Source organism: Aspergillus mulundensis, assembly GCF_003369625.1.
Source record: "Aspergillus mulundensis strain DSM 5745 chromosome Unknown scaffold_8, whole genome shotgun sequence".
Classification (NCBI taxonomy): domain Eukaryota; kingdom Fungi; phylum Ascomycota; class Eurotiomycetes; order Eurotiales; family Aspergillaceae; genus Aspergillus; species Aspergillus mulundensis.
This window is the reverse complement of record NW_020797896.1, coordinates 240,562-267,392: the sequence shown is the minus strand read 5'-3', so window position 1 is coordinate 267,392 and position 26,831 is coordinate 240,562. Positions and strand designations below refer to the sequence as shown.

The following is a 26,831-nucleotide window of genomic DNA, read 5'->3' as shown; positions in this document are numbered from 1 at the left end:
TTATAATAAAAAAGTATTATATATTTATAGTAGGAATTAATTACTAATTTTTTAAGTTAAAGTTTTAAGTTAAACTTAGTATTTTATATATTATATAATTAACCACCGCCTTGGCGCGTGGTTAGATTAGCGCTAAAGTTCCTTTATTAAGTGGCCTCAGGCCGCCGGATTGCGTTATTATAACACTGCGCAGTTGCAACACCATAGTGGTAATAACACTTATTTTTAATTAATTATACGCAAGTTAGCTATGCTTGCAAAATAAAATTTATAAAAATAAAGTTAAAATTTTATAAAATAAAGTTAAGAGCTTGGGAGCAGAGTTAGGGGCTTATAAATAAATAAAATTAAAAGCTTATAAGTAGGTAAAAGTAAAAGCTTGTAAGTAAATAAAAATAAGGGCTTGTAAAAAAATAAAGGTAAAACTTTATTTTTATAAAAATTTAAAGCTTATAAAATATATTTTTTAAAGCTTAAAAGTTTGCAAGACTTTTTTATAAAGTATAATAGTTAAATAAATAAATACTAGCATAAAAAAATATGTAAAAAATATAAAATACTTAGTAAAAAATAAGTAAAGGCAGGAAATTTAAAGTATATAAGTAAGTATTATATTACTTAAGGCATGGGAAGATCTTGCAAGCTATTTAAATTAATAAGTTAGTAAAAAAAAAGGCTTATAAAATATATTTATATAATAAAAAAAATAAAAAAAGCTAATAAAAAAATATACTTATAAAAAGTAAGTAGCTTATTTATAAAAAAAGTTATAAAAAAAAATTAAACAAGAGCTTTAATATTAAGCTTATTTAAAAAAAAAAGTATAAAATAACAATATTTTATAAATATTAAAGGTAATTATAACCTGCAAGAAGGCAAGAATATTATAAATATTAACTTTTTTATAAAAATTATAAAAAAATAAATAAGGTAAAGTTTAATTAAAAAAATAAAATATAGCTAGTGCTTTTATATAAGCCTAGGTTATTAAAATAGTTATAAGCTTTAAATAAATATATTTATAAAAAATTAATAATATTTATAAGTATGCTTATATTTAATATAAGATTTTAATACTATTAAAAAATGGTTCCGCGAAATAAAGCTTAATATATTTAAGAAAAGGTGCTAGTAAAGTTAGCTATGTAAAAAAAAATATAAATAAAATATACCTTTTTTTATTATATATAATAATTTTTTTTTATAAAGGTTTTTTATATACCGGCAGGGGTTTTTTAAAAGTGTTTTATAAATTATATATATATATTTATTTATTTATTTATAAGGCTTTAAAAAACCAAGGCTATAAAAGGGGGGGGGGTAATTATAGGGCTTATTATATTATATATAGCCTTTAATAAAACTTAAAAATATTTATAAATAACTTTACTTATAAATAACTAAGTTAATTTTTAAGTACTAACTTAATATATACTAAGAATATTTAGCCTCCGCGAGGCTAGAGATTTAAACCTTAATATTAATCTTAATATTTTTACTTTTTTTTAAAATTATTATTTATAAACCTTTTTTTAGGTATATTATACCTTATCACACTATTTACAAATCCCTAAGGCCAAGGACCTTATAGATAAAAAGTTTTACAGGTGGCCATTTAGGCCGGAAGAACCTTCCTCCACCGGAGGCCTAAGGCCGCCGGCGGCCTCAGGCACCCACTTCCAGCAGAAACTACTGTCCCTGAAGTGCATGAATTGACATTTACCAAAAGTTAGTTATATTTTTTTTACTCCCTTTGCCTGCTCTTATCTGCGTAAATCAAAATCCGCACGCAGCCTTGTCCACGCCTCTTCAACCTCCACAGGAACATCCACATGGGGTATAAACCCCCGTCCTCGCGGCCCATACCCCCCCTCATCATCCTCGAGCCTCGGGATCTCCCCCATGACCAAACTGAGGAAGCGGTCCGTCGGCCAAAGTGCCACTTCCTCCCGAGGTTGGGATTCACAGTCCGCACAAAGCACCGCCTCCCCTCCAGCTTTTGACAAGCTCATCCGCGGGGCAAGGACCGGACAACTGACGAACGACGGAGGCGAAGTTGTATCCTCGTAGACCTTCTGAAACGATACCTTCGTGCGCAGCATCATCGTTGGATCCTGGATCACCACGCATGTCTGCGGATGGATTCCCATGTCCTCAAGCACCAGTCGCGTAAAAGCCGCATTCTGTCCGCAGTTCGTCGATTGATCTTCCACGAGGATCCTGTAGCGCCCGTCTTGGGTGATAGCGCCTCGATCGAAGAAGCGATCTAGGATCTTTTCGAGGACGCGAGCTTCAGGGAGACCCTTGATCTCACTGCTTAAGACCGAGAAGCGCGGATGCTGTGCGACGGCCTCGTAAAGGGATTGCGTGGAATGGCCGATGCCGCCGCAGAGGACGAGGGTCTTTGTTAGAGGTGGTTGGGTTTGGAGGGTGTGGAAGAGGGACTCGGCTTGGTGGAGGATCATGGAGGCGCAGAGGACGATGCAGTCGACTGGTGTGGATGAGGGGAGATCATGAAGGTGGATTTGTTGGTTGGCGAGGTATCCCGCCACAAGGTTTATGTCGGTGATTGTTTGGGGGTTTGTGATGGCCATTGTTTTGGGTGAGATGTAAAGTGTGCTTTGATTTGCTGGAATATGTTTTTGCAGGTTGTATGCTGTCTTCCACGCTTGTTTAGCTTTGACAGAGTGGCCCGGCGCTCTTCCCCGCGAGAATGTTACGTGCTCGCTGATTGGCCAGAGGTCTCTTACCTAGTGGATCAGTACGGACCCCTACCATTGGTCCATTAGCTTCAGCCAACTTTCTTCACCAAGCTCCTGTTCCCTCTAGCCAGGTCCCAGATCCTTCTGCTATCGCGGAATTAAATAAATAGAACGGCAAATGGCGAACACCTTCTATTCTGCACGCTCTGCAAAATAATCGGGCACAGTCATCCTGGCCAGTTACAGCGGCGCTGCGATGAGATGGCTAGGATCATCGGAGAGCGCCCGAGATATGGCCCGGCGCGAGAGGATCATCTCCGGAGAATGTTGCAGAACCTCGGTATCCACCTGCAGATTTCCTATCGTGGGAGCTGGGAATGGCAATTGGGCTGGGGATAAATTGCGCTTCTCCCGCAAGGATGAGACTGTCGCGCTGACATCTGACAATTATAGCCTCAAAAGCCGCAACAATGCGAAAGGCAAGCCCCACCATTGACTGTAGATCCCGTCACTAACGAGCCCTAGGAAGTACTCCTTCGAGTAATGTCTTGGGCATTTTTGTCTCTCCAAGCAGCTGCAACGGTTTCCGATATCCCAGGAATAACCCCCCCAATCCCGCGCGTCGCGAGCATAGCACAGGTCGACGCGTCCAAGTACTTCAAAACGAAGCCTGGCGAGTTCCAACATCCAGGGATATGGCACACGCACGATGACCTCGAGCGCGTACGTGACAATGTGCGAGCCGGAAAAGAACCCTGGTTTTCCGCTTACGCGCGCTTCGCCGCCGATTCCTACTCGCAAGCAAACTATACGATGGAAGGTCCATACCCGGTGCTCAGCCGTGGTGCGGTATTGAATTACAGTTCCTTCGCGCATGATGCGCGCGCTGCGTGGCAGAACGCCTGGATGTGGTATATCACACGGGATCAAGCGCATTGGGAAAGGAGTACGACAATCCTGGATGGGTGGGGATCAACACTCACCAACATCGTCGGTACAGATCGCTCTCTGATGATCGGACTGGACGGGGATCTGTTCGTGAACGCGGCTGAAATCATGCGTTGGGAGGGTAACTGGACGGAGGCTGGCGCCAAGTGGCAGGGTGGCAGCGGGTTCAGTATCCAGCTCTACTGGCTGTTTTCGCGACAGTCCATACCAATCGGACAGGCGAACTATGGGATGGCGAGTACCAAGGCACTGATGAGTTTCGCGGTGTATCTGGACGACGTGCAGTTGTGGAATTATGCAGTCGATGCATACATCCAAGATAACTGCGCCGGGCTGTTTGCGACGTATGAGCCGCAAACCGGGCAAAGTGGGGAGGCCGGAAGAGACCAGGGCCATGCGATGTCAGGAATCGGATGGGCGGCATATGCTGCAAGAGTTGGACAGAGCCAGGGCATTGACCTCTATGAGCTTGGTGATGATTTGCTTTTGAAAGGGGCGGAATATGCGGCTAAGTATAACTTGAACGAGAGTGTGTCGTATGATCCGAGTTGGTGCAGGTGCGAGGCGGTGCTTGTAAATGGGCCATGGGATAAGATCTCGGAGGAGAAGAGAGGAGTCACAAATGCGAATCCGATATGGGATGTGCTGTACTATCAGTATGTGAAGAAGCGAGGGAAGGAAGCTCCGTGGACGGCGAAGGCAAAGGACGAGGAAGGCTTTGAAGGGGCTGTCACGTCGAATGACCATCCGAGCTGGGGTGATCTGATCTGGGCGTATTAGCAAGAACGATCTAGTAGTTGGAAGTGTTCAGAGACATTCTGGACTGTAAGGTTGGGTACGGTAGACGCGTCGGAGTCGGTCCGGCGATTCCTCCGGCCGCGTGTCACTGTCAACACTCAACACTGATTCCTGAATGCGGGGGAGTGGCACCATTTCTCCGTGGGGATATCCCCAGATTCTGCATCCTGATCTTGATTTTGACTCTGTTTGTTTTGCAAGTATCCATCAGTTCCATTTCAAAATGGGCCCCAAACACCATGATCAATCCGACACCCACAAGTCAGACGAAGACATCCCCGCTTGCCAATCCTGCCGCCGCAAAAAGGCCCGTTGCAGTCGCGAGCAGCCGTGCTCGCAGTGCGTTAGATTCGACGTGGCCTGTATTTACGACGACCGCAGGTTGAAGCCTGGCATGCGAGCCGGTGTTGTGGACAGTTTGTCGCGCCGGATCGAGACGCTCGAGAACATGTTTCTTGGCCAGGAGATTCTCTGGAAGCAGATGTGGGAGACGCTGCACCCGGGCTCGCAGTTTCCTGGTTTGCCTACGGATGACCGACAGCTGGATGGAGAAAGCACGAGCGCGGATGGTATTCAGGACAGTCGGGAGAAACTAAAGATTTCACTCCTTGAAGTCGCTGCATCGCATAAGAACTCTGTTGGTGCTTCAGACGGGCCCCGCCCCAAGAGACAGCGGACGGAGGTCTCGCTAGGCCCCTCGCCGGATCCAGAGAAACATACCATAAGTGCAGCGGACATTATTGACTCTGACCTCCTGGGTCTTTTCGTTGATTTCTATTTCGACAATATTCATCATTGGATCCCGATTCTGCATGTTAGCCGGTTCTGCAAGAACATAGAATCCGCTGCCGGACGAACGAAGTCGAAGTATATAATCTACGCCATAATAGCAGTGTGCATTTGGTTTGTGGATGACCACCGGTTAGCGGACGAGGACAAAAAAACACGCATCGCCGAGAGCTGTCGCCAGAAAGTTCTTCTCTGTAGCATGGAATCCTTCTCAGTCCAAAACCTGCAGGCGTTGGTGATTATCGCATTCGATACAGTATGTACCTCTTGCCATATCTAGCCAACCTGCTGATTGTCAGATTGCTCGCGGCCGGGGACCTTCATCCTGGTCCGTCGTGGGCAGCATGGCTCGGACCGTGGAACAGCTCCAGCTCAGTGTCGAAGAGGACGATCTTTATAGACGAAACCAGCCGGGTGAGACTCTGATCCGACGCATGGCGTTCCTCAAGCCGTCGACCTGCTGGAGGGAAGCCGAGGAGCGGCGGCGGGTATTCTGGACTGTCTTTCTGATGGACCGCTTCTGCAGCGTTTCCACCGGATGGAACGTTAGCCTCACTAGTGCAGATGTCAAGCGTCGATTACCCTGCGAGGGAGCACTCTGGCACCGCGAAGAGGAAGCCAGGGCGCCCTACTTTGGCATTTCCGATACAAAAGAGACGGGACCTGGACAACATCGGCCGGGCTCTTTACTGGTTAATGTCAACAGCCCGCTCTCGACAGACCCCACCGAACAAGACTGCATCGGTGGCTTTGCATATTGCATCGAAGCTACCGAATCGCTCGCTCTCGTATCGAGTTTCTTTGTGCACCAGCCTCTGAACGTGCAGAACGCGGACGAGGCACAACACTGGTTAATGCGGTTCAAGGAATTAGACCTGCGTCTTGTCCAGTGCGTCTATCCGTTGTCCCTTTCAAGCCCAATAAACATTTGCGAGGCTACTAATAAGAGAACAAAACAGATGGAAACTCTTCCTACCACCAAAATGGCGCGAGGCCTCAACTCTCAATGCCGACGGCATCATGGACTCAAACCTAACACTCGCTCACATTACCCACAACACCGCCGTCATCCTTCTCCATCAGGCAATAGCGTACCCACCACATCACTGGAAATCTTCCCCGGTGAAACTACCTTCTTCCTCTTCTGCTGAAACGTGTGTCGAGGCTGCGACGGAGATTATGACCCTCGGTCACCAGTTCCTGTTATATTCACGCATGCTGACGAACCCGCAATTTTCGTTTTGTCTGTTCATCGCGGGACGCATGCTTCTCACGCACTCGAAGATTTATTCTAACGCGAACCGCATCAATGGGACTTTGGATACGTTGATCGCTAGTCTGTTTGAGATATCAGGGCGATGGGCTGGGCCGCGTCAAGCCAACGGGACCGAGAAAGAGAACCTGGCATCTGTTTTTGCCAAACGACTCGTCCAAGCGCGTGGCCTTGATGATAGCGCTAACGTTCGCCCCATCCCAAAACCTCTGAGTCTTGATATCCGGCAGACTGTATACTGCGAAGCGGAAGATGTTGTTGTCCCTTCCAACCAGAGCGTGGACGCACCAAGCCGAGGACAAGTACTAGAATATCAACAAGCGCAGGTACAAGAGCCTTGTGGACCTGGGACAGTAGAGTCGCCTGTCGCAGCAAATCCTAGTCACCAAATTGACCTAGCAAACTTCGACCCAGCTCTGACATCGGACCCATCGTTGACGCTAGCGTTCCCACCCCTTCCTTTGTCGTTTCAGCAGGGCTCCGCTTCGTTCTCTGATATAAATGCGGGGGCGGGCTCGTTTGATTTGGGCTTTGAAGCGGGAATGCGGAGTCAGGAAGGGTACGGGTGGGGTGGGATGGCCGATGCGCCGTTCTATAACGGTGTCAGTCGTTAGATCACAATGTTCGCAGCGAATCGACGTCAACACTGGGCCAAGTGGTTTACCTTTGTTGGCAGTGTTTACTGCTATGATGCAAGGAGGACAACGCTAAACTGCATTACTATCTGCTCTGGCTAGCCATCATTCGGCGCTACGACTGCGCAAAGCAATACATAAGGACCCCCCAAGGCAGTGCCATACTTCTCTTACTGGTTCCTAAGCTCCAGTTGTTGCCGCCTCTCAACTGCCGAGATGAAGGCAAAGCCGGATAACAGGCCTGCCTCGCTATCAAGGTGAAATACCGACCTTGACTAGTACACATACTGTTGACCGTCGAATCAACTCAATCAGCTTACGACCCTTTTCATTGTACTTCCATGCCGGAGGGCTGGTAAGGGAAATTGCAACGAGTTGAGTTGAAAAAACAAAAAACAACGTACCTTGAGTTCATCATTCTCACGGTCGGTCAGGTCCAAGAATGCATTCGCGTGGACACGAGTCTGGTTCACCTGGCTCTCCAAGCCTGAGGCCAGCTCGGGGGTAGAGGCGCCAGTCTTCTCTCGGTTTCGCCAGATGTACATCATTCTCAACGCAAAAAGGAGAACATTAAAGAGCCCATACAGACAGAAATGCGCCGTGAACCCTTTCGCATATCGCGGGGCATCTGTAGATTGAAAGATCTATCCGATCCCACCAGTTCATGGTCAATATGCCGCATGGATGGATTGCCACACAGGGGCAAAGTACGTACCTGAGGAGCGGTAGCGTTACCAGCAGCCCATGCGATGAAGGTCATAGCTAGCACTGTCGACTTCTTGGTCTGGCCGGCGACGTTGCGCGATATGAGCGAAAAGAGAAGGTTGCCTTCGGCTAGGACAAATTGGGTGCAGTAGAACGCAACCAGGAGGCCTACGCGCGTTGCTGGCGAAGGTGAGATGGAGTAGATCACCGCTGTGCCGGCTATGGCCGGGCTATAATACGTCAGAGAGACAACTTAAGACAGTGCGAGAGGAAGAAATGGAATCAGAAAGAACTGACAAGGTCCACAGATGCATTATCACGACGGTCCGCCGACTCCAGGTCGCCAATGCCGCACCGCCGACCATAACAGCAATTGTCACGCCTCCCTGCGCGATATTCAGCAGCTGCGTCTGCAGCGTCGTGAATCCGAAGCTTTTGATGATGATGTTCGAGAACACGCCCAGCCCGCCAATAATCAGCGTGCTGCTCAGCTGGAGAAGGACATACAGCCAGACGATCGGATCCATGAGAGCCTCAAGCATCTGGTATTTCTTGAAGGTTTTATTCTGGATTCCCGTGTCGTTGGCACGTACGCGCTCGACCATTAGCCGCTTGTCCTCTTCGCTGAAGCATTTCGCCTTCATCGGACTATCGGGGATATACCAGCCTAGGAAAACGCCCCAGGTGCAGGTTGCCGCGCCGAGAACGAGGAAGAGGAGCTGCCAGGAACGGATGGCGTGGCCGATATAGTGACTTGTACCCCAGGCTAGGATACCGCCGATCTGTTCGATGCATTGTTAGCAGGCTGGAGGGATGCAAGGGGAAGAGGGTACCATTAGCTGGACACCAGTCACTGTAGTTGTTAGTGCATGCTCTCGTTGCGTTGACTAGGAGGGGCATACTTGAGTACCATAGACTCGTTAGGACGGTCTGTTCCTCTCGGGTGAACCACATGGCTGTCATGATGATGAAGGTCGGTTGGACACAGGATTCAAAGACACTAGCTCGTGGTCAATACGAGAACTAACAGAGCCGATGGGTATTGCCTACCCCAGCAGAAATCGAACGGCCATGAGACCGGGAAAGTTGGTAGCAGCTGCGCTGCACTGGGCGATATTAGGACGATGCCTGGAACTGCATGTGGGGGTAGACGCATACCATGATCACTACCCCCCAGAGAAACACACTTTGAACAAGGATCAGTTCAGTTCAATCTCTGAGCAGGACACGCACTTTCCAGCCAGATACTTTGCAATAGGAAGCTTCTGAAGCAGGAAGTTGGTCGGATATTCTCCCACCAAGATCCCAAGATACAGAATCGTCCCTGAGGAGTCAGCGACCCCTTCATTGCGCCGCAGGGGAGAAACTTACCCAGCCAGTTGTATTTATCCCCATCGAGTCCGGCATCCTCCTGGATCCCCATGATCGAACTGAATCCCAGGGTGCCTTTGTCCAGCGACTGGCAAAAGTACGTCTGAGAACATTAGAACCAGCCAGTGAGGGGTTCGGGACATGTCACTTACCCCAAGCATACCCACGAGAATACGCCGGTTGATCTGCCAGAAGAGCCGGCGGTTCGTCGCCTTGTCAATACTGGCAGGGGCCCCGGTGGTGTACGCCGCAGTTTCGTCATCAGCAGCAACATGTCCGAGGCCCTTTTCAGGGACGGGATCGGCGTGCTCGTCGTGGGCGGAGCCAGCGGCCTTGTGGGTGTCAACAGTATCAGCCATTTTGGCTTTTGGTGAGATTGATGGTTTCTGGGGTGAATCTGGGGGCCAAGCCAACGGTTTTATCACAACCCCGTTTGGCAATGCAGGCCGGAGGGTCTCCGGGACTCGTCCGATCGTCGGCCTCAGCTCCGGCGATTGCGCCGGCGGCGCTATAACAAGGCTGGACACCAATCCTGACTACATCCTCAACCCATCAGCTTGACGCCTTTAGTCGCTGACAGTCTCTCCCTGCCATCGCCATGCCTCCAAGCGCACTGTCTCCCAAACAGTCACTCGAAGAGCTTGACACGAGGAGCCCGCAAACGACATCAAAAAACACAAAAACTACTAGCCGGAGTCAAACCATCCCTGATTCCATAGTTGAGGCCCTCTACTCGGAGTCTGCAATCCTCAAAATCTGGCTCGTCGCGCAAAAAGCCCTAAACGCCGTTTCTCCACCGGTGCTATACCCCGAATACACAGACCGCAACAAGACCTACGTCTACCGCTCCCTCGACTTCTGGACATCCGGTTTCTTTCCAGGATCGCTATACCTTCTTCTCGAGCGACAGGTCAAGTATCCTGACTTCTACAGCTGTCGCAATGAGACGCCCCTCCCGCATCGTCTTCACCTCCAGCACCTATGCCAATGGTGGAGCGCAAGCCTGCACCAGAACGCCGCAAGGCGCGACACCCACGATTTAGGCTTCATGATTGCGCCTTGGGCTATCAAAGCATGGGAGTTACATCGTGATCCACAAGCTTACAGCAGTATTGTCCTTGCGGCACACTCACTTGCAACTCGCTTCGATCACCGGGTGCAGTCGCTTCGGTCTTGGGATGTGTGTCATACGATGAAGTATTCATTCACAGATCCAGCACAGGACTTTCTAGTCATCATCGATAACATGTTAAATCTGGATTTACTTTTCTGGGTTGCGCGGGAGACGGGCGATACAAATTTATATGAGATCGCCGTTGCGCATGCCCGGAAGACACAGGAGCATCATATCCGGCCAGACAAGAGCACCGTCCACGTCGTGAACTATGACGCTGATGGAAGTCCTAAGTCCAAATTTACGCATCAGGGCTACAGCAACGAGAGCTGCTGGAGCCGCGGCCAGAGCTGGGGCATCCTGGGATTCATGCAGACGTATGAATGGACGAGAGACGTCTCATTCCTACAAACTGCAAGAGAGCTAGCGGATTACTTCATCGAACACTTACCCGAGGATGCAGTCCCGTTCTGGGACTTTGATGCCCCCGTCAATGCGTCTTGCCCGCGAGATACCTCTGCTGGAATGATAGCGTGCTGCGCCTTAGTCCTGCTGCATAAGGCCCTCAAAGAGAGTGATCTGAGCGCTGCTCAGCATTACCTCACCTCCGCCCTCCGCATTCTCGAAGGCACAGTTGCCAAATTTATGACCCCATCGCCACTGAAATTCGGCGTCGACTCGTCAGCGGCTGCTCTTCCCACCGTCTCTGGTGAAGAGCGCGTCAAACAACCCGGTACCCTGACCGTCTCACCGAATGAGGCTGTTAACGGCTGTAATGAGAACGGGAATGGGTCGAATCTGCACTGCCCCGAGACGATCCTTGACGCGGCCACAGTATGCAATTATGAGTCTGCGTCGAGGCGGTGGGCGGATCATGGGCTTGTTTATGCGGATTATTATTTTTTGTTGCTGGGGAATATGTTGTTGGAGTTGGGGCTTATCTTTACAGCTGGAGAGCCTAGGGTTAGTTCGTAATATACTACAGAATAATTCTATATGGTCTGTCATCCTTTGTAATCTAGAAGTCTTCACCAAGTCAAACAAAACGCTGGAGTGAATGGTTTTTGTCCTGGTTTCTCCACCTTCTGTTTGCCAATGCTTGCTAGGTATTATGCAGATACCTCTACAATTAAAGTGGATAAGCATAAAAAAGGTTTGCGGACTTTCTTTCTCCCACTAAGAATAGTTTTTTTCACGCCCTTCATTGACACTCTCCACCTCTACTACCGTAATTCAACTCACCACTTGCACATCCCATAGTACTACATAAGGACAACCACCCCAGTACTCTCCTACGCCTTCTCGCACACAAAACACTCCATCCTAAAATAACACCCCTTGCGACATAAACCTGGAACAAGCTATTCCATCACCAGCCACCATGAACAACTCAACCCTCCACCACGCCATCATCTCCTCCTTCCTCACAACCCAACGCGCCCCAACAATAAGCGAGCTCGCTACTCGCTTCTAATGCAGCGAGACAACAGCGCGGACCGCCCTTCAAGGCCTAGCAGACTACCACGGCGTCGTGCTCCACCCGCACTCCGACGAGATCTGGGTCGCGCACCCGTTCTCCGCAGCGCCCACAACCTGCATCGTGTCCTGCGGCGAGCGAAAATGGTGGGGCAACTGCGCGTGGTGCTCGCTGGGGGTTATGCACCTCGCTACGGCTGCAGCTGGCTCTGGCTCTGGCTCTGGCTCCGGCTCTGGCTCCGACCACACCGCGACTCTAACAACGAGGCTCGGGGCCCTCGGCGACGAGGTGACCATCACCGTGCAGAACGGGGAGCTGCTAGACAGCGCCAAAGACTACGTTGTACATTTTCCGATCCCCATGCGCAATGCCTGGGACAACGTCATCTACACCTGCTCGGTTATGCTGCTGTTTCGCGATGAAGCGGAGGTGGACGAGTGGTGTGTCACCCGGGGGATCGCTAAGGGGGATGCGCGGCCCATTGGGCAGGTTTGGGGATTTGCGAAGGAGTGGTATGGGCGCCATGCTGATGAGGACTGGACGAAGTGGTCGGTGCATGATGCGGTGGAGATGTTTGGGAGGCATGGCCTTGCTGGGCCGGTTTGGTCGATTGGGGATAATGCAGGGCGGTTTTAGGCGCAGCATGTAAGGGCAGTTATTCTTGCTAGGCCATAATTAAGGCTATGCTTAGGTAGTATAGCGAACTGAGCTACTGGACAAGGGCTATAGGCTATAGCAGGGCGAGCCGTATACTACGTATACATCCAATTGTCCGGTCTGTAAGCGGCTCAATGGTTTAATTGATTTAGTCTTCGATCTTCCCGAGTTCATTTGTCTCATTCGTTGGTCAAACATCGACCATGGAACTAGCTCATCGGCCCCTATCCCAGAAAAGCAAATTGACTCTTATATTATATAGTACAGTTTCAGAACAGACAAAGATGAGTTTACATACCTTGGAGATTTAGATTGAACAACGTTAATAATACTGTATGTCAAGCCCCTCCAAATCGTTGCCAGCTCTCCATTCCTCGAGCACGTTTACATACCCAGCAATACCTTCCCCCCAAGGGGCCAGCCTCGCCGCCCTCATGAGCTCCTCCATGTCCTTTGGCCGATCAATCTCCCCATCATTGTTGTAATAGCCCGGCGTACAGCCGGCAACACCCGCCATGGCTCCCGCCCGGCGAACAATCTCTTCCGCCCAGCGTCCCTCCGCCTCCTCCGTGGGCTCAATGACGACCTTACTCCCCGGTCCCGCCTGCCGCAAGGCCGTTGAGATGATATACGCCACATGTCTAGACAGCTGGTCCAGAACATACATCTGGTTCGCGCAGACCCCGATCTGATGGGGGCCCGGGTACCAGAGGTTGGGGAAGTCCGCCGAAACAACGCCGTGCAGGGTCGCCGGGTTGGTAGCCCATTTCTGCGCCATGGATTTCCCGCCTCGGCCGCGGACGCTGATCTTGGCCTTTTCGGCTGGGCTGGCGGCGCCGCAGTACGTCTGGCCCGTGCTGAGGATCGCTACGTCCACTGCGTACTGTCTCTGCTCCACCAGGACGCCGTGCGCCGTGAAACCGGTGATTTCTCGGTCGCGTAGATCCACCAGCTGCACGTTCTCTCGGTTGAATGTGGGGAGGTAGTCGTCATGGAAGCAGGGGCGCTTGCACCAACCCCGGTACCAGGGCTGGAGAAGGTCTGCGGTTTCGCTGTTTGAAACGAGTTGGGACACTCGATTGCGGATTCGAGCTTGCCGTTCATGATCTGTCATGGAGACTCTTCTCAGATAGTCTTTTTCCAGGTTCCCCGGCCCGCCGACCAGCACGCTGAACGATGGCATGGTGGTCCATGCGTCGCCTACAAGATCCTCAGCCGGCAGTGGGTTCTCGTTGCAGGTGAAGGAGTTGAAGTTCTCCATGCGCCGTCTCTGCCATCCGGGCTTTGCCGATATCTGCTTCCAGGACTCAGCGTCGGTACGCTGGTTGTGCCTCCAGTCGACGGCTGAAGGCGTGCGCTGGAAGACGATAAGCTCTTTTGCCCATGCCGCAAGGTGCGGGATCGCCTGGACAGCAGTTGCGCCAGTCCCAATCACGCCAACGGTCTTCCCCTTTAACTTGTGCATCGCCGGACTCTCCGCCGATCCCCCGGTGGTTCCATAGTCCCAGCGCGATGCATGAATCAAGTCGCCCCGGTAGCGTTCTATACCCGGGAAGTCTGGGATCTGCGGTCCCGAGAACGGCCCCGAGGCCAGAACCACCATATCAGCATTCAAAGTGATATTAGATGACAGACCGTCCTGCGCGCCTTCCCGTACCGCCCGCGCAATCCAGCCCCTGTCGCCTTCATCCCACTGCAAACTGCGCAGCGTGGTCCGGAACAATGCACATCGCGCGAGACCCCATTTCTCCGCAATAGCCTCTGCATACCTCCGCAGCTCAGTGCCAGAGGCGTACTTCATCGCCGGCACGTACCCCGTTTCCTCTAGCAGCGGCATGTAGATGTAGCTCTCCACATCGCACATGATCCCCGGGTACCGGTTCCAGTACCATGTGCCACCGAACCCGCCCGCCGTGTCCATGATGGTGATGTCCCGCGCTGCATATGCCTGCGATTCAAGCAGCCGGACCGCGAACAGCAGCCCGCCGAACCCTGCCCCGACGATCAGGACCCGTGTGGATGTCGGGTGGGGGGACGAGGCGCTGTTGCTTTCGCCGCTGTTGTTGGCCCAGGGGTCGTGGGCGAGCGTGCTGAATCGCTCGCTGGTCAGGAGGTCAACGGAGGGGATTCGGCCGCGGTGTTGGAGGCGCTGACTGCGTTCGCTCTTGTATCTGTGCTCGATCTGGGCGAGCGAGTCTGGGTTGAGTTTCACTGCGTTTGATGGGCTTTGGTTGACGGGCATGGTCTTAGCGCTGTCTGGTTTTGGTGGGAAGTGTGGGCGTGTTTTCTTGACGATGAGTGATGTGATGGAATTTGTGCCTGCAGATGGATCAGGGCATGTCTGCTATTTCAATCACGTATCCAGGGATAGATTGATCCAGTAAGGCTTCTTGTATTGGTGCAGTGGGAATTGGCCGCTAGCGCTGTTAGTCGGCGGTGCTGAGAGAAGTACAGAGGGGCCAGTCCTAGTATACCTATTGGTTGGCGGCATGTTATCAGAACAGCCGACCCGTGATCGTGGGTCTTATAAGGCACTGCAAATAGAAGGGTGGCCTTATATCTGCCCAGTTGGTCCCATGGGTTGGTGCAAGTAAATACCTAGACTAGTGACAAGCCAATCACATTGCGTCGGCATGTATCCGCTAGCGTGAACTAGACCCATTCTTCAAAGTATGATTGGCCTGCCCCTTTGTATATCATTGCCAAACCCAAAGTCATAGTCCGTAACTTCTGGCTCTCTGGCTTCCTCGCTTTCTCAAAATGACCAGACCCAGTCACCACTCTCATACAATCAAGAATCAAAGCCCATGCTCCCAAGTATGACACCCCCATCAGTCGCCCTGTGCATAGGATCGCTATCATGTCTATACCTGATCTCAAAGATAATCTCCCTATCCAGATTCTACAGCCAAGCACGCCGAAGCGGCTTCCCGATTTTCGTCGCTCCTTTCCCCTCCAAAAACATCCTCTGGATGGTCGTCACTCCCATGCTGCAGCCCCATCTTCAGAAGTACCTCCCCAAGCGTCTTTACGCACGTATCGACCTGGCAATCTATGGCTGGGAGTTTCGACGGAAGGATGAGGTGCATGGGAGATTAGGGAAGACGTTTGCGTTGGTTACTCTGGACGAATGTACCCTGTGGCAAGTTGTATGATTTGAGACGATGCATAGGACTGGATTTACTGAGACCGTGCCCAGGGTAGCGGATCCAGCACTTGCGTCGGCTATACTGCAGCGGAGAAAGGACTTTCATCAGCCGGCGGTTGTGGAAAAGGTCATGGGGATTTTCGGTTCGAATATTGTCACTGTGAGTCTCGTGGCTTTTCCTCGCGACTTTATCCTAGGTGCCGATGCTAAACGGAAATGGAAATTAGTCCAACGGTGCGACATGGTAAGACATGGGATTCGTTGATGATTGCCTACCCCTGAGCTTACTTGCCCTGTATGACGAATACTGACGGGTCTCGTTTTCTTTTCTTTTCTTTCCAGGCAACGCCAGCGCAGAATGATCGTACCGAATTTCAACGAAAATATCTCGCAAACGGTGTGGAAAGAGACCTGTCGGCAAGCGCAGGAAATGCAATCTTACATGCTGCTACGTCCTGGAAACCAAACTCTGAGCGGGCTGCGGTGCATTGCAATCAATGTGCTTGGGTTCGCTGGATACGGAGAGAAGCAGGAGTAGACAGCCGACCCTCGCAGCTTTGCGCAAACCATTGACGAGGGGAAAAATGCTTACTTCGAGACGATCTTGCTGGTCGCGGAGATGCTTCTGGAGGCTGCTTTGATTCCCGCTGCAGTTTTGAAACTGTGGTTTATGCCGGCGCGGTTGCAGTTATTGGGCCGTCGAAAGGAGAAGATGCCCGCGTATACCAGGGCCGTGTTGGACATGGAGAGACGCGCGGCTGGCGAGGAGCCCACATCGCACAGGAGCTTCCTCAAGATGCTTGTGGGATGCGCCGAAGAGGCAAAAGGCGCCAGTGCGTCCGATCTCTTTCTCACGGATGATGAAATCAGCGGAAATCTGTTCATCTTCAGCGTTGCAGGCTTCGAGACAACCGCCAACACCATGGGCTATGCGGTTATGCTCTTGGCGGTCTACCCCAAGTGGCAGACGTGGATGCGCGAGGACATCCAGCATCTTCCGCTGGATCCATCGGTCTGGAAGTATGACGAGGTGTTTCCAAAATCCACTCGCATTTTGGCGGTGATGGTGAGCTACTTCCGCCGCAATATCCCCTGCCCTCCGGTAATCTAACATCCGACCGCAGTTCGAAACCCTCCGTCTATTTACCGCGGTAATGCACGCAACACGGTCCGTCGCTGAGCCCCAGCAGGTGGCCGGGGCAGCATCAACCTCCCCGCACCTGCTCCTCCCCCCAATGGACATATTCATCTCGATGCAGATCATCCACGCCGACCGGGATCTATGGGGCCCTGATTGCGCGGATTTCAAGCCATCACGGTGGATTGACGGTACCGGCCAGCTAGTCACCCCGCCAAAGGGCACGTTCATGCCGTGGTCGGGAGGCCCTAGGGTCTGTCCGGGGATGAAGATGGCTCAGGTGGAGTTTGTTGCAGCTCTCGCGGTTCTCTTTCGGTCCGTAAGGTGTGACCCCGTCCCCCTTGGAGGAGAAGATCTGGACGCTGCAAGAAGGAGGCTGCGCGGATTAATGAGGGACCCTGTTGCTCAGGTCTCGCTGCAGATTCGGGATCCGAACGCAGTGGTACTGCGGTGGAGTGAGATTGGGAGGGGAAGTGGAGAGGGCCGACCAGATGCTCAAGGGTAGAATTTGTCTGGTTTTTTACAGAGGAAATCTCCCCAGTAGACGCGGGTTAGCCGGCGGTCATAATCTTCGCGAACTTGTACCATTTGCCTGTTGTGTCGCTTTTTTTGTGGGAGAGCCAGGTGTTTGTGCTTGTTAGGAGAGAGGAGATGGTGGAGAGGTATGATGTAAGCTCGGTGCCGGGGTTTGGAGGGTCAGGGAGGGATTGCGAGGTAGGTGGGTCGTTTCGGTCGTCCTCGCCGGGGTTTTGGAGGTTGGTCTTGGTGGTGCTGGTCGTCGTGATGGCGGTAGTAGCGCTGAGGCTGGTGTTGATCGTGGAGACGGTGGGATTGGTAGAGGTGGTGGTGGCAGGTGATGTTCCAGTGAGAAGAGCGATAAGGAAATCAATAATGAGGTGCACGAATGGGGCTGGAGTGACGGTAAGTTCAAGAGGGAAGAGCTTGATTAAACAGCTGGAAGAGCTGCTGGTGCCGTGCTATGTCTTGTGGCCCTGGCTTCAGGGACAGGAGGCAAGTGCACAGGCTCAGCAGGCAGAGGGCTTAATGACTGACGCTGCCCAGGTGTGTTCCTGGGTTTGAGGAAGAGGAGACTTGCAGAAAGGGGAATTGCAACTCCAGCGGAGGATAATTTGCTTTTAGAATGCGGATAAGCCCTGGATAATTGGTTACGGACGTCAATCATTCATCACAAGCTGTGGATTGTATTCAGTAGATGGCCAGTGCTTCCCAGGACAGGGGTTCTTCTGGCACTCCACTGCCCTATTGACCTATGCATTCACCTCAAATAAATATTCCACTCAAGTACGTCTAATTGTCAACGCTTGGATTTCTCAACATTAGTATAGAGAGAGATGGTTCTACTATGCACAGCTTCCATTGACAGCCTACCAGTAATAGCGCCGCGCCTCAGGTGGAATAAATACAATAGTCTTGACCTCACCCTCCTCCCCAACCCGCTCCTTCATGAGCGCCACGGTGGGCTTGGGCAGTGTCCACCTCGAGTTAATGTCGGGCCCGAGACATATAGCCCATCTCCACTTCGCCTTATCTTTTTCGACTTGCTCAATATCCGGCCAGTTGGTACCATCTTTGCCAATGAGTTCATAGTGCTCCTTGACGGCAAAGCCCATGTCCGCCCCAGGAGCGAGGAACTTGATGTGGAGATCACGCATCCTCTTTTGGTTCATCAAGCCCGGCCTTTGTGCTTTGGCGATAGCAACGAGAGACCGTAGCTTTGGCATACGGAGAGCTGCCTTGGCGAGAGATTTGACTAGGGGATTGAACGTCTTTGGCTCAGGCCTGCGACGCCAAGCGTACTCTGGCAGGTTTCCGTCGAAGAAATCTGCCCGGTCACGGTTTAGCGGCTCGCGCCAGGGGTCGTTTGAGAAGCTGGCCACAGACTCGCGGTCAGATTCGTCATCGGACCTGCCTTCGTCCTCGGTGTCCCACTCTATCTTCTCGAGTTCTTTCTCGTGGAGTTCCTCTGGTTTATATGTTGCTGGGTTACCTCCATAGTACCAACGGCCGTCATAGGTGTAAATGGGGTATGTGATCTTCAGGGATTCCAGGTAGGGAAAACCAGCCTCGTCTTCTTTTTTCTTCCCAGATGTAAAGAGCGCCGGGGAGATGGGGCATCCTTCAAGTCGTAGCTCGCGGAGACTCCTTTGGGCCAGTTTGCGTATCGCGTGGCATAACACGTCCCCAGCTGGATATGCAGGATCTTCCTGTTCTGCTACTTGGAAATCATGGTTTTCCGGTGTCTCTTCGGCCATATCAATACTCAGATTCTCCAACCTATGAAGGGTCGGCGCTTCGAGTGCCTTGGCAAGGTGAATCCGATACTCCGCGCGGAGAGCACGATTCCGTGCATGGCCAGGCGGGAGTCTCAAGTCGAGCGAGCGTAAGCAGGGCAGGGAAAGGATCATATCGCCCATCGTTCGTGGGTGGATACGACGCCCAGCCCCAAGAACCAAGTTGTAAACGCAATCCAGCGTCGGCAACTTGACGCTTTCATCGCCAAGGGCCAGGCTATATTCACGGTAAAGCCAGCGAGCCTCGTTGTCAAAGTCCCAATCCGTCCAGTCATCGGTTTCGGACTTCGCCGTCAACTCGAGTCGAAGTGAACCAGGGGCTTTGTCAGTCCAGGAGGAGAGCTCGTTCCACAGAGCTGTCACGCTTTTCTCGAATGCCGCAAGGTTGGCCTTATGCTCTTTGCGCTTCTCCAGGCAGTAGCGATGATCATCAGGATAGGTAGGCAGGATGGTTGTGTACTGAAGGCTGCTAAGAGCTCTTCGTTGCACCGGGCGTTTCCCAACGACAGTTAGCAAAGACTCCCGTGAGCCGTGACTGGATACCTCCAACCAGGCGATTTCCCGTCGCCTGAACGCGGCTTGGAACCTTTTGTTGACGAGGGCGTACGGGGGAAGTCGCGCAGGGCCGACGAGCTTTTCAAGTTCATAAACAACGAGGTGGATGAGCTCGGGGCCGAGGGAATCAAGCGACGCTGACATTCTGGAGATTGCGCCGAGGAAGCGTTGTCTGGGAAATAAATCGCCCAGCACCTTTGTCAATGGCCGAGCGCGGTATTCGGTTGGAGGGTTGGAGGTTCTGCACAGAGTTTGAAGAGCCACGGCCCGTGGAACCGAAAATACTTGGTAGATTAGGAGCCGAGTCGGCTAAACTAGCAGGTCAGTAGTTGCTCGCGCGGTCTATTAAGGTTGGCTAAGACGGAGACTCCTGTTCAAATAACGCGCCTGGAGCAGTAACAGGAGTGCGTATACTGCCGACAACAATAAATGTCGGCAGAATACGCATAACAGAGTCTTGAGTTAGCAATCCAAAACTACGTGCTGAAAGCCTATTTCGGATATATTGTAAGACAAGAAGTAGAGTTATTTCTCATCCGACCCTTGGGGACTCTTATCTCAATCTCTACCTGGCACCTTTCGTGTTGTTGAAAATGTATAAAAGTCCCCAGTATTGTTCATTTTTCTTTTGTCACCATCCCATGCTCTCAAGCACCCAAGATAGATTAACGGCGGTCTCAAGTATATAGAGATGGAAACTTCATCGTATCTTATGGAAGCTCATGAACGAATGGATCTTCGATGGCTCTACAGCATTAAGCGGTACAGGTATATTGGCTTCCCTGCCCGGCGGCGAGAAGCCTGCATTTTCACAAAGCGCAATCCATTCGTCGCGAGATAATAGTGACTCGGCCTGGCCACCTTCTAAGCGGGCATTGCTATGGGCGGGTACCGGCGTCGCCAGGGTCAAGGACCCGCCCATCTTCAACCACCTCGCCATATTCAAGACCATCTCTCTCGTTTCCGACTGGCTCAGATGATGAAGAGAGTGAATAGCGAATATGGCATCGAATTCGAAGGGCGGGTGGTATGCCATCGGACTGACCTGGTGGTAATCGCCTGGGGCGCGTTGAGCAAGGACAATGGCATCCTTGGACTGGTCGATCCCGTGGATCTCATGGCCGGCGGTAGCAAGGTGATGGATTAAGGGCAGGGAGGACTTGCAGCCGATGAAGAGGATTCGGGCGCGGCGAGGGAGCGTCTTTATCACGTCGAAGATCAACTGCGCTGTCGTGTGGCTTTGCAGGAGGTTGCAGGGGTCGGGGTTGTGCTCTGGGTAGGGGGAGTGCATTTTGAAGCTCCTCAAAGGTATGGTGAATTAGTCTCCATGATGGAAGCTGGGATTGCCGGGCTTAAAGAGGTTGTTCTCGAGAATTGCGTCATCAACACGCGGCGCTCTGGATCTTGAAAGAGATCGTGGACCTGGGCTGATGGAGTCGATCCCCGCAGGTGGATCTGGACTGTGCCTGTGCTAAGCCTCTGCTAAGCATACTGTTCTGCAGATCGGTTGCTTGCCTGTTCCACACTGAGCAAGTATTATGTTATATTGCATAATGCTGAACGCGTATATGTAATGGCCCAGAAACTTATCAGGCCTTGAATGGCAATGTACGCAGCCTGGAGGGTAGAAGTTCACAATAGCAGACTCTACTACAAGGTCAAACCAACCTCCAGAAACTAACTGATTTTCTACATGAGCTTACGGGACACTTCATTAAACAAAGTTCTGGATGCTATTTACTACACTTAAGCTCCTTATATAGACTTATTTTGTAAAAAGTGACGAGCGTGAGCCGCATGACCAGCGGCTTCTGGCGAGCAAACAGGGATCGACTTATTGATTGCACGGAGGAATTTGTCAAGTATACAATTTTGATGAGGCCGCATTTGGAGCTCTTGGGGATCGGTTTAGCGAGCGCGAGGAGAGGAGACAGGAGGAGGCTGCTGGTAACTCGGACTCATAGAAATTGATGACATAGAATGTGATAACTACCGGTATTGGGTTATCAAAGACGTCATTGCAGTTAGAATGCTAAGCTTCTCGGGCAGATCAACCAGATCGATTTCACAATATGAATGTCGCTCTTGGTCCGCAGAGGACTACCTCTTCATAGCAACCATAGCACGATACCTCTTCGCCCCCAACCTCCTACAACTCTTCCCCTTCCAGATCAACAAAATCCCACTATAAAACACCGCAAACGCCAACAGCCCCACAGCCACAAATGTATCCTGCAACCCCGTTGCCTCAATCCACGGCGAGATCGCAAACGTCATACCGCACCCAATGATATTTCGAATAACAATCACGGCTGTCGTTGCCTCGCCCGCTAGACTGGGGTAGCTCTCACTTACGTACCCCAGGGCGACCTCCGCTGCAATTGGCAGCGCACAGCCGATCATACCCATCCCAATGATAGGGCCTGACCAGTGGATATCATGGGCAGCCCCAACACCGTAGAGAATCAGCCCGGCTCCCATTATCGGACCGGCAATCAGGACGGAATACAGCCGGGCTTCGGGCTCCATGATTCCGTTGTTGCGGCGCGCTTTCCAGATCATGAAATGTCGGACGCCCGGAGGGCCGGCGCCCGGGACGCGCCTATTTTAATTAGGACTAGCGCAGCACGTGATAGTTAAGGTTTTTTTATAACTTACTGCTTGTTATATATAAATAATTTAAAGGTTTACTATAAGTAATATTATTAGCTAGTTATTAGGTTATAAGCCCTTAAACTTTTTTAATTACTTTAAAATATTATTTAAAACTTTTTTAAGTGCCTTTATAAGCTTTAAAGCTTATAATAAGTATTATTATATACTTTTTTTATTTTTTTAAAGCGTAATTTTTAATACCTACTATTTATAAATTAATAAAACTATAATTTTTTAATTAATTAAAACTTAATATTTAATATAGCTAAGCCTTAATAAGTTATTTTTATTATAAAAATACTTAATCCTGCTATAGGAATGCTTTAGTAAGTAATTTAGTTAATAAATTTTTATAATTTTTTACTTAAATAAATATATTATAAGCACCGCCTGCTTGGGGCTATAATTTTTATTATTATATATTTACTTAAAATTAAACTTTTAGGCTAAATTAATTATAATAAATAATTTAATTAAGTAAGAAAATATTTATAAGCCATACGCCTTTTTTAATTAGTTAATTTCTTACTTGCCAGGCCTTTTAAAAATAAATTATATTAAAAATAATAAAAAAATTACTTAATACTTATTATTAATTAGCTCCTGGGCTAAGTTAGCTATAAAATTTATACTAAAGTTATAAGATTTTTATATTTAATAAAGTATATTAATAAAATATTTAATATAATTTACTAGATTATTATTAAATAAGGCATACTTTAAATTACTAAAATAATGCTTAATATTATTAATATATATAAAAACTAATTCTTTATTATTTTTAAGTTTATTATAATATTTATAATCACGTGGGATATTACTAAAAACCTGCATGTTATTATTAAACTTAGTATTACCATGCTATTAATTCTTTAAAAAAATTATAGTAATTTTAAAATATAGGCTATACTTTAATAATTATTTTTAATTAATAAAATTTTAAGAAACTATAGCAAAAATAACCTAAAATAATTATATAAAAATATTATAGCTAAAGTTAAAATAATTATCCTACTTGCCACCGCGGCCCCGCCCTTAAAAAAGTAAAAAAAATAAGTTTATTATAAAAAACCTTATATTAAAGCGCTTACTAGCCCTTTAAATAATATAAATAAAAAAAAATAAGCTAATTAAATAAAGCAAGGGGATAATAAGGTTTATTTTTATAAATATTATAAATATAATAGCTACTTTTAAAAAAATTATTATTATTTAAACTTTTAACTTTAACTTAATAGCTAGATTAAGCTTTTTAAAATATAAGTACTATACCTAAATAAAACTAGCATAAAGCTATAAGCTATAACTTTATATAATAATAATAAATTTAATAATTATAACTTTAAATATAATAAATTAAAGCCTAAAATTAGCCTTAAATTTTTAGCTATACCTACTTTTATTATAACCACTAAATTAATAAAGTGGCTTATAAATATAAAATTAGCTAAGTTTATTTTTTTAAGCACTTTAATTTTAAAAATTATATAAAATATAGCCTAAACTACTTAAAATATTTATATAAAATATTTAGCAAAGTAATTAAATGTATTAAAGATTATAAAATATTAATTATTATTATAAAGGGTGTAAATAATATATATAAAAAAATTAGGGTTTATAAATATCACGCGCCTAAGGTTTTAATTTACCTATTATTTATTAAAAGGCTAAAAAAAATACTTAGCATATAATATTATAAAGAAAATAATACTTTTATTAGCTTAAATAAATTTATTATAGGGCAAGCTTACACACGCCACGGCGTCCCTTTTTTAAAGTTTATATTTAAATAATATTTTTAATTAGCTATAGTTAATATAAATTTATTTTACAAGTGCCTTAGCCACGTGGGTATTTTTAGATTTTATATTATGGCCTAGGTAAAAGGCCTTAATATAAATATTATTAATTAATTAAACTACTTCGCTTACCTTAAGGCTAAATTTTATAAAATATTATTCTAGCTTGTCCCGCAGGAAGTAAATTTAGGAAAATTATAATATATAAATATATAACTTATTTAATTAACTAAAATTAGTAAATTTAACTATTATTTTATAGTTATTAATAATACTACCTAATTAGCCACGGTATACTACGTTAAAAAAAAAAAAGTATTTTAATAACTAATATTACACTAAAAATACTATAAGTGCCTTATAAAATAGTATATTCGCGCTATTAAAATAAATAATAGTAAAAAGTTTTTTAAGTATAAGGCCTGGGCCAAACTAAAAGGTTTAATATTTTAACCTTTTTTATTAAAAATTTTAAAGTTTAATAAAATTTTAAAATATTATACCTAGTATATTAATATAATAACTTAAGCTATAAGAATTAATACTAGTTTATTAAAAAAAATATAGCCTAAAATAATTAAGGCTGTTATTATAACCTTAAATTAACTATTTATTACTAAAAATTCTTATAGTAAGTTACCTTTATAGCTATAGCATAAATATTATTAAATTAGTAATTTAATACCCTACCTTAATAACTTCCACGCTTATAGCTATAAATTATATATTTATATATTAATTAAAAATTATAAATAGTTTTATAAGCTTGCTATAAAAGTTTTAATTAGCTATTTAATTAAATATAAAAAAAATAATAATAAGATTTTTCAAGTATAGTGTAGTGGGGTTGCACCCCAACATTGATTCCTATAGTACTTATAGCCTTGCTACTAGCCTCCTGTACCTAATTTATTATTTACCCTAATATATATATTTTTTTTTTATTATTATTCCTACCTATATTACGTACTGTTTAGTCCTAGGTTTCCGCTATTATTTAGCTTTTTTAGCTTTTATACTTTAGTATTACCCCTTTATATATTAGTAATTAATATAGGGCATGTTTTTTTAATATTATAAAGGTAAAAAGGGCGCCTATTAAACCCTTAAATTAAAAGTTTTTAATACTAGTAGCTATGCCTTAGTAACTTAGGTACCTAAAATTATTAAAAAAAGGGGTAAAGAATTATTAAGGCCTAAAGGTTAAAAAAAATTAAATAGTAAGTATAAATTAAACCTAGTAGGCAAGGTAGGTAGGCCGCGCATAAAGCACCCTGGTAATTTTTAAAAAAATAATAAATTAAAAAATCCTAAGAAATGCTAATTACCTAATAAATATAATAAATTAAATAATAAAATTAATAAATTTAATATAAATATAGCTAGTAAATTTAAAGTAAAGCTCCCAGGGGCCTACCTAGGTAGTTATACTAGGTGCTTAATAATAAAATAAAAATATTTTATAAGTCCCTTTTTATAATTATAAAATTTTATTTTTTATTAAGTATTTGCAAACCTAGCCCTTTAAAAAACTATTTAAAACCTTTAATATATACAAGCCTATTACTTGCTTGCTAACTTTTATTATTAAGTAAAGATATTTTATGTATTTAAGTTTTTAAGTAAAAAAAGTGGTAAAAATATTAAGTAAATGCCCATGCTTATATTTAAAAATTTTAATAATATATCCCCCGTGGCTAAAGGTAAGCCTGGTAATATTATTAATAAAATTTATATATTTTTTAGTAACTCCCGCGGTAGTAATACTAGTACCTTTAAAAATATAAAAAGTATAATAAAAAAAAAGTATTACCCTTTATTAATTATTTTTATATTAATTCCTGGTATTTTAGGCGCACCTATATTTAATAATAAAAATATAACTAGATTTTTAAAAATATATAAGTAAGCCTGCAAGAATTAAAATATTTATAATAAATTAAAAAAAGTTACCTAAGTAGCAGGCTATTATAATTATAGTATTTTAAATATTATTAAAAACCTAAAAGGGTATACTAAATAAAATTAAAAGGTTTTAAAAACTATTATGCTAAATAAATACCAGCGCCTTAACTAGTGCTAAATTAAGTAATTATACTAGTATTTTAAAAAATTTAAAAGCTAGCCACGCACGTGGATTAATAACCTTTATAATTATATTATAAAATATAATATAATTTTAGCCTAAGTTATATAAATTAATAAATTAAATAACTATATTTAATATATTTAGCTAACCCAAGGCCTCCCAAGTAACCTAGCCTAATAAGTTTTTAAAAAATTTAAACTAAAGGTAAAAAGCCGTCGCTAGCTTAAGTATAAGATAATTAAAAAGTATATATTAAATACCCTGGTAGTAAAAAAACTATACCTTAAGGTTAGTAAAAAGGTTATTATATTTCTAAAAAAAAAAAGCTAAAAAAAAAAGGCTATATTTTAAATACTTTTAAGTATATAGCTAGTATTTTAGTAACTAAAAAACCCCTGGTTTTATTTAATAAAATTATAAGCTAGTAAAAAAGGCACTTAAGTCCTATATAAAATAATTTTTAAAAAATTATAAAAGCTATTAAAGTATTATAGCTAAACCTTAAAGCTATAATAGCCTAGCAGGCATAATAATTTTTTTATTTTTTAAATATATAGTAGGCACCGCCCCCCTAAGTATTTATATATTAAATTATTATATATATTCCCCCTTAAATTAAAGCCGCCCCTTAATAATACCCGCCTTAGTAATACTTATTCTAGT

The 26,831-nt window shown here is 46.1% G+C and overlaps 9 protein-coding genes across 9 annotated transcripts; 4 read left to right on the top strand and 5 right to left on the bottom strand.

The window, feature by feature from the left end:
• Nucleotides 1-1,763: 1,763 nt before the first annotated feature.
• DSM5745_07512 (YdcF family protein) lies at nucleotides 1,764-2,594 on the bottom strand (the record flags this gene model as incomplete). The annotated part of the gene is made up of 1 exon (XM_026749528.1): nucleotides 1,764-2,594. The coding sequence occupies one exon, from the start codon at nucleotides 2,592-2,594 to the stop codon at nucleotides 1,764-1,766; it is 831 nt and encodes a 276-aa protein (XP_026601560.1).
• A 651-nt stretch (nucleotides 2,595-3,245) lies between these two features.
• On the top strand, nucleotides 3,246-4,430 carry DSM5745_07511 (uncharacterized protein; the record flags this gene model as incomplete). The annotated part of the gene is made up of 1 exon (XM_026749527.1): nucleotides 3,246-4,430. The coding sequence occupies one exon, from the start codon at nucleotides 3,246-3,248 to the stop codon at nucleotides 4,428-4,430; it is 1,185 nt and encodes a 394-aa protein (XP_026601559.1).
• A 241-nt stretch (nucleotides 4,431-4,671) lies between these two features.
• On the top strand, nucleotides 4,672-7,124 carry DSM5745_07510 (putative C6 transcription factor; the record flags this gene model as incomplete). Its single annotated transcript, XM_026749526.1, has 3 exons — nucleotides 4,672-5,493; nucleotides 5,537-6,126; nucleotides 6,197-7,124. The coding sequence occupies 3 exons, from the start codon at nucleotides 4,672-4,674 to the stop codon at nucleotides 7,122-7,124; spliced, it is 2,340 nt and encodes a 779-aa protein (XP_026601558.1).
• A 349-nt stretch (nucleotides 7,125-7,473) lies between these two features.
• DSM5745_07509 (putative MFS transporter) lies at nucleotides 7,474-9,580 on the bottom strand (the record flags this gene model as incomplete). Its single annotated transcript, XM_026749525.1, has 11 exons — nucleotides 7,474-7,497; nucleotides 7,550-7,789; nucleotides 7,861-8,080; nucleotides 8,148-8,632; nucleotides 8,684-8,703; nucleotides 8,753-8,850; nucleotides 8,901-8,956; nucleotides 9,009-9,036; nucleotides 9,084-9,174; nucleotides 9,222-9,324; nucleotides 9,374-9,580. The coding sequence occupies 11 exons, from the start codon at nucleotides 9,578-9,580 to the stop codon at nucleotides 7,474-7,476; spliced, it is 1,572 nt and encodes a 523-aa protein (XP_026601557.1).
• A 239-nt stretch (nucleotides 9,581-9,819) lies between these two features.
• DSM5745_07508 (glycoside hydrolase family 88 protein) lies at nucleotides 9,820-12,448 on the top strand (the record flags this gene model as incomplete). Its single annotated transcript, XM_026749524.1, has 3 exons — nucleotides 9,820-11,298; nucleotides 11,453-11,469; nucleotides 11,815-12,448. 3 exons carry the CDS (start codon nucleotides 9,820-9,822, stop codon nucleotides 12,446-12,448), a joined length of 2,130 nt encoding a protein of 709 aa, XP_026601556.1.
• A 343-nt stretch (nucleotides 12,449-12,791) lies between these two features.
• On the bottom strand, nucleotides 12,792-14,711 carry DSM5745_07507 (flavin-containing monooxygenase; the record flags this gene model as incomplete). Its single annotated transcript, XM_026749523.1, has 1 exon — nucleotides 12,792-14,711. The coding sequence occupies one exon, from the start codon at nucleotides 14,709-14,711 to the stop codon at nucleotides 12,792-12,794; it is 1,920 nt and encodes a 639-aa protein (XP_026601555.1).
• A 730-nt stretch (nucleotides 14,712-15,441) lies between these two features.
• Nucleotides 15,442-17,260, top strand: DSM5745_07506 (uncharacterized protein; the record flags this gene model as incomplete). Its single annotated transcript, XM_026749522.1, has 5 exons — nucleotides 15,442-15,608; nucleotides 15,669-15,861; nucleotides 15,960-16,100; nucleotides 16,156-16,683; nucleotides 16,742-17,260. 5 exons carry the CDS (start codon nucleotides 15,442-15,444, stop codon nucleotides 17,258-17,260), a joined length of 1,548 nt encoding a protein of 515 aa, XP_026601554.1.
• A 46-nt stretch (nucleotides 17,261-17,306) lies between these two features.
• Nucleotides 17,307-19,766, bottom strand: DSM5745_07505 (uncharacterized protein; the record flags this gene model as incomplete). The annotated part of the gene is made up of 2 exons (XM_026749521.1): nucleotides 17,307-17,665; nucleotides 18,197-19,766. The coding sequence occupies 2 exons, from the start codon at nucleotides 19,764-19,766 to the stop codon at nucleotides 17,307-17,309; spliced, it is 1,929 nt and encodes a 642-aa protein (XP_026601553.1).
• Nucleotides 19,767-20,322: 556 nt separating this feature from the next.
• On the bottom strand, nucleotides 20,323-20,913 carry DSM5745_07504 (uncharacterized protein; the record flags this gene model as incomplete). The annotated part of the gene is made up of 1 exon (XM_026749520.1): nucleotides 20,323-20,913. One exon carries the CDS (start codon nucleotides 20,911-20,913, stop codon nucleotides 20,323-20,325), a length of 591 nt encoding a protein of 196 aa, XP_026601552.1.
• Nucleotides 20,914-26,831: the final 5,918 nt, after the last annotated feature.